This window comes from Dipodomys ordii, unplaced genomic scaffold (genome assembly GCF_000151885.1).
Source record: "Dipodomys ordii isolate 6190 unplaced genomic scaffold, Dord_2.0 Scaffold134, whole genome shotgun sequence".
Lineage (NCBI taxonomy): Eukaryota > Metazoa > Chordata > Mammalia > Rodentia > Heteromyidae > Dipodomys > Dipodomys ordii.
The window spans coordinates 5,121,910-5,133,456 of NW_012267350.1; the positions used below are offsets into that span (position 1 = coordinate 5,121,910).

Below are 11,547 nucleotides of genomic sequence, written 5' to 3' on the forward strand. Positions count from 1 at the left end.
TCAGCATCTTGTACCCTGTTGAATTGTTCCCTCACTGTTAGGCTTCAGTCAATAGACACAAGAGGGGGACAGGAAACTATTTGGCCCTAAAGCTAGAAAGGGAAGACCAGGAGTAATACATAAGGGAGCTGGCAAGAGGAACATTGTCAGCTGAAACTGCTTCCCTGCTTTCTCTCCCACAGGCCTAGGAGTCATCATTGAGCTGCACTCCACCCTCTGACTAGCTATCCCCAACGACAGCCAGGATGCCTTATACTCAGAGGACCCTTCCCTCTGAGCTTGAAAGACGCCTTGTGGCCCAAAGCCAGGCCATAGGCCTGGTGGGTGAGGAGGAGGCCAGGGACTCCACTCCCACTACTCTGTTGTTCCGATTTCTAGCTGAAGTGTCAGTTACTTTCCTCCTGAATGAGGTCATTGGGGAAGCTAATGAGGATGATCAAGAACCCCACGTTCAGGAAAGGGCAGATGTGCACCCTGACGATGATGAGATATTGCAGAATGCTCTGCAGAAAGAGGCCCTAGCATTGGTGCGATACCTGTTACGTCAGTACAATTCATGCCAGCCTGTTACTGATGTGGATATGCTGAGTCGCATCACGGGAGGTTACCGGCCTCACTTCCCTGTGATCTTAGACAAAGCTTGTATATGTATGCAGCTACTGTTCGGTATTGACGTGAAGGAGGTAGACACTCTTTTCCACACGCATGTACTTGTTATAGCCGCAGGTATCACTTACGATGGTGTTCTGAGCCATGTGCAGGGCATGCCCAAGACGGGTCTGCTGATAATTGTTCTCTGCATCATCTTCACGGAAGGGGGCTGTGCCACTGAGGAAGCCATCTGGCAAGTGCTGGATAAGATGGAAGTGTATCCTGACAGTGAACACGTTATTTTTGGAATACCTAGGAAGCTGCTTATGGACGATTTTGTATATGAGCAATACCTGGAGTATCACCAGGTGCCCGGTAGCGACCCCATTGCCTATGAGTTCCGGTGGGGCCCAAGGGCTTATGCAGAAACCACACAAAGGAAAGTCCTGGAACACTGGGCCAAGTACAGCGGGATTGACCCAAGCTCCATCCCTACACTGTATGAGGAAGCTTTACAGGAAGAACAGGGAGCAAATACCAACGATAGCACTTCTTTAATAAAAGAGTGACTCTTCCTCATTTGAACTCAGGAAACTGGTTCCACCTTAACATCCCAGTGAACTAGCGATTTACTTGGGAGTGGTTGAAATGTCAAGTGAAATAAATTACAATATTGAGAGGCTCCCTGTGAATACTTGCCTCAAACATTTTCTCTGTGACACAACACAAAAAAAACATATACATTGTCTTGATTTGGGTTGGGGATATGTCTATTTGTATGGGAAAGTACATCTTAAGGATAAGTCCCACTATGCAAAGACTGCTTTCTTCTGCAAACCATTATTTTAGTATCTGCTCTTGGTAATACCTTTAATTAGCACACAATTTGGTAGGGTTTTAGGCCATAATCTTAGGAAGAAAAAAATATATATTGAAATGAACTCAGGAAATAGAGGGAAGAAATTTTTTGCTTTGTTGCTGTTTTTGTTTTCTTTTCCTTTTGTATGTTTATCAATCTTTAGGAGGGACACATAAAGGGGACACATAAAGTGTGAGACAAAGAGTGAAAAAATGCAGCAGTGGTACTTACCCAAGGCACCATGTTTTGAGAACTGTACAATTTGTGGGTGGAACGGGAGTGAAAAACTGGGAGAGATTGAGGGAAGGTATGACATCTTCTAAAAGGAAATGTACTCTTCATCTGCCTTATACACATAAGAATAACCACTCTGTGTATCACCTTTTTATAATAACAGTTTTAAATAATGTAGAATAAGAATTAAATTATGCCAAAGGCTCTGAATGTGGCTAAGTGGCAGAATGCTTGCTTAACATGCATAAAACCCTAGGTTAATACCTCAGTCCACAGAAACAGAGAAAGCCTCAAGTGGTGCTGTGGCTCAAGTGGTAGAGTGCTACCCTTGAGCAAAAGAAGCTCAGGGACCATACCCAGGCCTTGAGATCATGACCCATGACTGGCAAAAAAAAGAAAGAAGTTATGCCGGCACCAGTGGCTCATGCCTATAAACCTACACAGAAGGCTGAGATCTGACGATGGAGATTTGAAGCCAGCCCGAGCAGGAAAGGCTGGAGTCTCATATCTCCAATTAACCACTGAAAAAATGAAAGTAGAGCTATAAGTACAAAAGCTCAGGGCCTGAGTTCAAGCCCAGGATCAGCACACATAAAAATATCAAGTTATATCATTTGCAGAGAAATAGATGGAACTTGTGTAAAAGAAGCCAAACTGACAGCAATGTTGCATCTTTTCTCCTATATACAGAATCTTATCCATCACCAATAAAATACAACAAGAGAAAAGCTAAGTGCAAAATGGGGACACTCTTGTGGGAGGTCATCTGATGGCAATGTATGGCTCAATGATAGAGTGAATGATTTTTGAGTATTATAGAAGGACATTACATATATGGATATATTACAATAGAAAAATTAAGCCCAGTTTAAAAGAAATGTTAAAACCAAAAGCAATAATATCAATGGGGAAGCAGGTGGCAGAGACACAAGGAGCTGAACTTTGATTCACATTCTAGGATCTGTCCTTCTAGGAGATTCTTCACAACCAGCTTTTGCAAAGTGACTTCTAATGAGGAACTTTTCCTGAATTCCTTGACAATTCAGTTTGGTTGCATGTACTCCTGAGATGCATATCATGTCTTTCTTTCTTTTTTCTTTTCTTTTCTGCAGTCCTAGAGCTTGAACTCAGGGCCTGGGCATTGTCCCTGAAGTTCTTTTGTTCAAGGCTATCACTCTACCTCTTGAGAAACAGCACAACTTCCCAATTTTTTCTGTTTATATGGTATCCAGGAATCAAACCAGGGCTTCATGTACGCTAGGCACTACCACTTAGCCACATTCACAGCCCTTCATGTCCTCTGATACGTCCTGCAGAAGAGTGACAGGAACAGCATCCCCATGTGGAAAGCACTGGGATCAAATGCCATTAGAAATGACTGTCTCTGTCCTTCACTACAGCTCCAGCACTCACAAGCATAAGTCACTTCTTGAAGATAGCAGAGGAAGGCCACAGACACACACTGCTGCTGCTCAAGTTGAGGATATAGGAAAGGACTGAGATGACCTGTACAGGGCTAGGCCCTCCCTTGCTGTGAGCCTTCAGAGGCACTAAGATAGACGACCAGGCAGCTGCTTTGTGAATTTTACATTAGATTCTAGGAGAGATTAGTGGTTAAGTAGCATGAGCCTGGCCTCAGCTGAGCAGATAGGTGCCTATCATATAGGAAGTAAAGAGGCACTAAGCTCAAGGACCAGTACTGATGGCGTTCAACCTCATTCCTACTTTCAGACTCATGAATATCCTGCAACTGGTCCTTGCCCATCCAAGGAACTCAAGCAAACATGAATCCCACATCACCTTCTCCAGGAGTAGTGGCTGAGGGAGTTATGCAGGTTCCCATCTGACCACATACCTAGGTGAAAACAGAGGTTCAAATAGATTGCATGAAGTCTGTCCACAGGGGACAATCTATCTTTTGTATTTTGATCAGGGGTGGGGTGGGAACTCTGGGGCTGGGTGCTTTTCCTGAGCTCTTCAGCTCAAAGTGAGTGCTCTACCATTTGAGCCACAGCGCCAGTTCTGGTTTTCCTGGTGGTTAATTGGAGATAAGAGTCTCACACACTTTCCTGCCTGGGCTGGCTTTGAACTGTGATCCTCAGATCTCAGCTTTCTGAGAAGCTGGATAACAGGCAGGAGGCCCAGGTGCCTGGCACTGTGCATTTTTATTGTACCTGGCTTCCACATGGCTTTTCTCTTCAAAGACCCTAGACCAAGCCTGTTGTTCTCAGGTTGTCTTGAGGCCAAAAGAAGACATGGTTAGAGCAGGAAGGTGCTGCATTCCCTCAATGATCCCTGGTGTAAAACTGAACACCAGAGTGCAACTGAAATAATTGAGAACCATCTATCTGCATTCCACAGCTCCTCTGCTCACACTCTAGAATCTTCTCAAGTATACCCCACAGAGAGATCAGTCATTTCACTTCAAGAACCTCAGACCAAGGATGTGACCCCAAAGATCCCCTGGGCCAGTCCAACCCCATTCTTGCTGTAAGCCCTCAAAGAGTTAATGTCGGGTGACCAGGCAGCTGATTTCTGACTTATGCATGTGGGTTTGGTAGAAAGAGCCCTGTCTCAACAGAAGATCTGGCCAACGTCCCATAAAGAGCCCAGGTGAGCAAGATTGAGGCTCCCAGCACCGAGTACAGATAAGGCCCAACCTTGTCATTACTTTCAGCATGACTCCCATTGTTCATGTTATTCTACAAACCAAGGGAGAATTGTGCAGGTCCTGATAAGATATACTCATGTCTAGAGTCAAGGCAAACACTCAGAAAGAAAGAGACAAGGATATTACACTTTCAGATTATTAGAGGGCACTTACATGCTCCCGTCAGCCATGGAAACTAAAGGACAAAATAGCCTAATTCAAGACACATTCACTTCTGCAATTAGAATTTCTGTCAGAGTATTGGGTCGTGATCAAATCAGTGTGGCTCCTCTACAGTAGAATCCTTTGTGAGGATCAAAGGTATCCCCAATGCTCTACAGAATAAAGAAAATTGACAGAAAGAAACCACCCTTGGGATCAGAGGTATGGCTCAGTTGGTAGAGTGCCAGCCAATGCATGAATGTTTCCAGTACCAAGTTTGAGTCCTGGTTTGAGATCTAAACAAAAGAGTATCCCTAATGCATGATCTGTAAAATATGCTACCCCTATCAATCCGGGGTTGTTCCAGGCAGTATTTGTGGGGAAAGAGCATCTCTGACTTTGTTGTTCGGGTTGGAGTAAGTGTCACAGAGTTGATGGCCTTTGTTTCTTAGATGAATCATCAGATCACCAGAGGGAAAGCATCCAGCCTCCTGAAGTGTAACTATGTATAGTTGAGAATGTAGAGAAACTTGAGAATGTTGGAAAAAAGGGCCCTTGAACAAAAACCTGCTTGAGTGTCCACATGAACATCATCTTTTTATTTTCTAGTTCCCAAAGAGGTGACACAAACAGTCCACCTGCAACCTTGTTGTCAGCATTGTATTTGGAGAGACACAGACAGACAGACAGACAAAAACACACACAGGGAGAGAGAGAGAGAGAGAGAGAGAGAGAGCTTCCTTTGGCCTCACAGAGCCCATGCAGTGAGATCTGTGTTGTGCACAATAGAGAATACAAGACTTCCAGTGCTAGAGGTGAGACCATGGAGTTGGAGAGAGTAAAGTCTTCCTCATGAAGAGGTTCTCCAAGCATGCAGCTACCTCCCCGTTATCAGACCTGTCACAGGAACATTTTGTCAGGTGAACACCTCCATACCCCAACCTCTTCCTTGAGCATCAGTGGATTCTGGGAGTAAGAGACTTGCTTTGAGGGAGAAGACTGATTCTTGCAGTGGGATGGAAACAGACTCTATTTGGAATCAATGACAGGATCTTAACGAAGATGGAATCTCCCAAATCTGATTATTCCTGTGGTGTTTACCTTAGCAAGCCATATCAGAGTGGCCTGGTGTGCATTCCCTTATGTGTGTCCTTAGATCAAAAAGAAAACAGGATTTTTTTTGGGTCGGGCTTGAACTCTGGACCTGGGTGTTGTCCCTCAGTTCCTTAGCTCAAAGTGAGTGCTCTACCCCTGGAGCCATAGTGTCACTTCTGGTTTTCAGGTGGTTTCTTGGAGATAAATGTCTCATGGACATTCCTGCCTGGGCTGCCTTTGAATCATGACCCTCAGATCTCAGCCTCCTGAGGAGCTAGGATTACAGGCATGAGCCACAGGCGCCTGGCAGAAGACAGGATTTTTATTGCAGGAGCCACAGCCTGGATCTTTAGGAAAAGAATTCTTTGATTTCAAGGGAAAGAATACACTGGGCACTGGTGGATCACACCTGCAATCCTAGCTGATTACTCAGTATGGAATTTGGAAGCCAGGCTGGGCAGAAAAGTCTTTGAGAGTTTTCTCCAGTTATCTACCAAAATGCCAGAAGTAGAGCTGTGCATCAAGTGGTAGAGTCCTAGCCTTGAGCAAAACTGCTGAAGGACAGTACCCAGGATCTGAGTTCCAGCCCCACAACCTGTAGGAAAAACAAGCAAAGCAAACAACAATACTCCACAGACCACAGAAGCCTGTCCTAGTGTATTTCCAGGGAAGCCCCATGTCATGTGACCAGAGGTGTGATGCCTGGCTTAGGCTCTGGGTCTGACAGGGCTTCAGGTTTGGGTAGAGGAAACTGCTTTTGAGTGTAGCAGAGGCGTCAGGCACAGTTGGAATTCAGGTGAGTACTGAGGGAGACTGAGGTGAAGCTGAGGAAGCTCAGGAGTCTTTGAGAGACTCATGCAGGTGACTAGGCAGCAGATTCTGACTAATGCATCATGGTCTGAGAGGGAGGGGGAATTGGTGGAAAGAGCACTACCTCAGCAGAGGAATAGGGCCCAGGTCTAGACGGAGTCAGGTGAAATATGGGGCAACACTGAGGGGTCCAGGACCCAGTACAAATGGAGTTCAGCATTACCTCTACTTTTCACATGGAGTCCCATTCCTTGCTTAACTCTGCAATCTGGGGGAGGAGATTCAGTCATGAGAGGGGCAAGGCTGTGCCTAGGGCAGGACTCAGAGAGGAATGAGAGACAGAGGACTCCTCCACATCCTAGCACAGTGGCCTCATTCAAGTCCCCCCACCCTCTTTCAGTGACTCCTGCGGCTTAAACTCAGGGCCTGGGTGGTATTCTTGACCTTTTGTGCTCAAGGTTAGCACTCTACCACTTGAGCCACAATGCTGACTGCGTGGCCCTGAGGTCTTGCGTGAGAGGCCAGTGTGATGGGCTTCAGTTCTATGTGGGGCTCAGTGCACACACATGCCCAGGCCTGCCAGCCCAGCCTGGCCAGAGACACGACAGTGCAGACACCTGGCAGCCTGGGCCATAGACGCCTTCTAACTATTTTTTATCTTTTGCCTAGCTGCATTTCATTTTGAACCTTTGATGAAATGGTAACCTGCCTATGTTAAAGTTCACAGAGCCTAAGCTATAGCTCCATGAAATTTGATGGAATTTCCCCCAAGAAAACACATCTGCCTGGCCCCTCTCCAGGAAGTCCCCCAGGATCCCCTTCCCAGCTTGATCACCTGGGTCCTCAATTCTAATACCCACATTGTGTGTGTGTGTGTGTGTGTGTGTGTGTGTGTGTGTGTGTGAAGTACTAGGTTTGAACTCAGGGCTTGAGTGCTGTCCTTGAGCTTTATTGTTGCTGTTCTAGGCTAGGGTTCTTCCACTTGAGTCTAGGCTCCACTTCTGTCTTTTTCATAGTGAATTGGAGGTAAGAGTTACACAGCTGGCCCTGCCTGGGCTGGCTTCTAACACTGACCCTCGTATCTCTACCTTCTGAGTAGTTAGGGCTCCAGGAGTATGCCACAGTGCTTGACTGTGTGTGTTTACAGTGTGATATCTATGAGACTACTCATATTTATTCTCATTGCTGGATGGTGAGTATTCTGTTGTATGAATACCATGGCGCATGTTCATATTCATGTGATAACTCCAATGTATGTGTGATTGTAGCACAATTTATTCATTCATTCTATAATGGGACACTCCAACTATAAATTGTGAAAAAATATTGTGAATCTACCCAGAGCTTCACACATGCTAAGCAAATGCTTAATACTAAAACCTCAGCAATCATGTCTCTTCTTAGTGAGATCATTAACATTTGGATCATTTTTTACCTTAATTAACTTAACTACCTTAAATACCTCAATTTTTTTGTTTTAGGTCATTGGACCTAGACAATGTTTCTGATCTCTTTTTGCCTAAGACTAGAGCAGTACACTTGAGCCACAGCTCTACTCCCTGTTTTCTTTTGGTTAATTGGAGATGAGAGCCTCATGCCCTGACTGACTTTGAACTATGATTCTCAGTTTTCCTCATCCTCAGTAGCTAGGATTACAGGAGTAAACCAACAGCTCCCGGCCCCACTCCAATATTTTATTTATTTATTTATTTATTTATTTAGGTCATGGGGCTTGAACTCTGGGCTTGGATGCTATCCCTCAGTTCTTCAGCTCAAGGCGAGTGCTCTACCACTTGAGCCACAGCTCCACTTCTGTTTTTTTTTTTCTGGTGGTTTATTGAAGATACGAGGCTCACAGACATTCTTGCTCAGGCTGGCTTTGAAAGGTGATCTTCAGATTTCAGCCTCCTGAGTAGCTAGGATTATAGGAATGAGCCACTGGAGCCCAGCTCCAACATTCTTTATGAACTTTCTTATCACTAAAACAATGTAGCACTTTAATATGGGTCAATGTAATCCAAGAAATTATGGGAAAGTTTAGCTTTCACTATGAACACTGATCTTATACTCAAATCCTACAAATGCCTCTTCTCACATGTTTTCTACATGTATAATTTTATATCTGACATAATTTAAAAACAAGCTAACAAGCTAAGGACAGTGCTCACAAATATAATACTAGTTTCTAACAAGGCTGAGATGTGATGGTTTTTTTTTATCCAGCCAGAGCAGGAAAGTGTGAGAATCTTAACTCTAATCAACCAAAAAAAGTAGATCTGTGTCTCAAGCTGTAGAGTGCTAGTCCTGAGCAAAAGAAGTTCAGGGATACTGACTAGTCCCTGAGTTCAAGACCTAGGAAAGGCAAAAACAAAATAAAACAGAACAAACTAAAACCTGAATTACTTGGGTCATTCTTATCCTAGAAATCACCCACTTTCAGTCTATTATTGGAAGTACTGAAAGTGGGGTAGTTTATTTCTGCCCAAGTAATAATAAACGTCCTTACCACTTTCTAGTCTTTCCTGTCACCTATTCCTGAACACTTACCTAACCTTCTCACCTTGCTTGAATTTTTCTGTCACTGAGCATAGGACTAATATAGGTAGGCAAATAACTGTGCTTCGTCGTAGTTACCCTCACATGTGTGTGCCTGTATGTATGTGACAGAGAAAGACAGACAGAGAGAGGAAGACAGGGAACGGGGGGGGGGGGGGGGGAAGAGGGAGTTCAACTCCCAGACAGATCTGGGGCTTGAGCTCAGGGCCTGGACATAGTCCCTTACACTTTTGCTCAAGACTGGTGTTCTATCACTTGAACCACAGCTCTGCCTTGGCTCTTTGGTAGTTAATTGGAGAAAAAAGTCTCATAGACTTTTCTGCACAGGCTAGCTTGGAACCAAGATCCTCAGATCTCAGCCTCCCAAGTAGCTAGGATTACAAGCAGGAGACACCTGTGCCCAGCTCCTTTCTTTATTCTGGAGCAGTGACTAGAAAGCTGTCACTTATTTGGAAGCATCTTCCCCACCTCTGTCTGGGTTGAGAACTTGCCTGGTGACTCTGCTCTGCAAGTGTTTTCTACTGCTTGGACTATGGCTTCTTCTCCTTACCCCACATTGGGATCCAGCTACTAGGCTAGGCGGGGCTTACTTTGAGGTTTCATCCAGATGCTGTGCCTGCCTTCCCATAGGATTACTAAGTGCTTCCTAATTCTGGTAGTTCACTCGGGCCTCCACCATGTTATTGCCCTGTCAGATGCTATTGGGGTTGATTGACTCTGACTTGGTAGTCTACAGGACTGAGCTTGTGTGTCTATACTATTGCCCTTACGTCAAACAAAAGGACCTAGGGGTGAGACTATCTCTTTTCTTTCCATCTATCTATCTATCCATCTATCTATCTATCTATCTATCTATCTATCTATCTATCTATCTATCTATCTATCTATCTATCATCTATCTACCAGGCTTCTATCCCAGAATGCAGACTCCAATAGGATACTTTGGGGTCTATTAAAACGGACTATTTAAACAGTGGTGAATTCAGATTGTTACTCTTACCCTTGCAAGGACAGCGAAGTACCTAGTGGCTGATGCAGTGGCTAATGCCTGTAATCTTATCTACTCAGGAGGCTGAGATCTGAGAATCATGGTTTGAAGCCAACCCCAGGAAGGAAAGTAAAACTTATCCCCAATTAACTACTAAAAAGGCAAGAAATGTCTCTGTGGCTCAAATGGTAGAATAGTAGCCTTGAGAGAGAAAATAAAACTCAGTCAGGGCCCAGGCCCTGAGTTCAAGCCCCAGGACTGGCACATGCACACTCTTACACTTACACTTACCAAAAGACTACTATGTTCATATTCCAAAACAATTCAGCCAATACAGTTCAGCCCAGAGCTCTATCATGTCCTTGCTTGTATTCATCTGTAGGGATCTTCCTCTACTACTGTATTCACTGCTGTATCTCACTAGTCCCATCCCTTTGCTTGGGATATTGCTGTGGCATGGCTCCTCCTGAAATGCCACTCCTGGTGACGTTGTAGCTCAAGTGATAGAGCTCTAGCCTGGAGCAAAAGAGCTCAGGGACAGTGCCTAGGCCCTGCTTTCAAGTCCCAAGGCCAGCACAACTAATGAGAAGGAACAGACACAACACATGGCCAATAATGTGTCCTATCATGATGGTTCTTGTTCCCATAGTGCCTCTGGCTCCTGCTCAAATGCTTCTTCATTTTTGGGGTCAGTCCTGGAGCTTGAACTCAAGGCCTGGGCACTGTTCACGAGGATAGCATTTTACTGTTTGAGCCACAGCTCCAATTTGGGCTTTTTGGCTGGTTAACTGGAGATAAAAATGTCATGGAGCCAAGCACCAGTGGTTCACGCCTGTAATCTTACCTAGGCAGGAGGCTGAGATCTGAGGTTTGTGGTTCAAAGCCATCCCAAGCAGGAAAGTCCATGAAGCTCTTATGTCCAATTTACCAACAGAAAACTGGACATGGAGCTGTAGGCTCAAAGTGGTAGAGCACTAGCCTTGAGCAAAAGAGCACAAGGACAGCACTCAGACCCTGGCTTCAAGCCCTACAAGTGACCAAAACAAAAGCCCAGCTTACTTGACTCCAGTATCTCCAATTGCTGTTAGGAATGAGAAGCTAGACAGGAGTAAGAGACAAAACATATCTACCATTCTACCAAGAGATCTGAAGCAGAATGAATAGACCCAGAGACAAGGAAATTAAAATCAGGAAATAAACTGAATAAAGAGCAGCAAGCTAGGCATGGTGGCTCATGCCTGTAAGCCTAACTAATCTGGAGGCTGACATCTGAGGATCACAATTTGAACACAGCCAAGGCAGGAAAGTCCGTGTGACTCTTAGCTCCAATGAATTTCCAAAACTCAGAAGTGCAGCTGTGGCTCAAGTGCTTGAGAGCTAGCCTTGAATGGGAAAGCTCAGGACAGGTTCCAAGCCCACAATTCAAGGCCTAGGACCCACAGAAAAAGAAGAAAAGAGCAGCAGGTTGCCCTGTCTTTATTATGTAGATATTAAATTACAAGAATAGGGAGACAAAGGCCCTCTCTGACCATTCCTTTTCTTTGGAAATATTAAGAGGCTGCTAGCTAGGCTGGGCCCCAAAAGTTTAAAAAACATGAACAA

At 44.8% G+C, this 11,547-nt stretch overlaps 1 protein-coding gene across 1 annotated transcript; it reads left to right on the forward strand.

Moving 5' to 3' along the window:
- The first annotated feature begins 245 nt into the window (after positions 1-245).
- On the forward strand, positions 246-1,160 carry LOC105996659 (melanoma-associated antigen 10-like). Its single transcript, XM_013030848.1, has one exon. The coding sequence runs from the start codon at positions 246-248 to the stop codon at positions 1,158-1,160; it is 915 nt and encodes a 304-aa protein (XP_012886302.1).
- Positions 1,161-11,547: the final 10,387 nt, after the last annotated feature.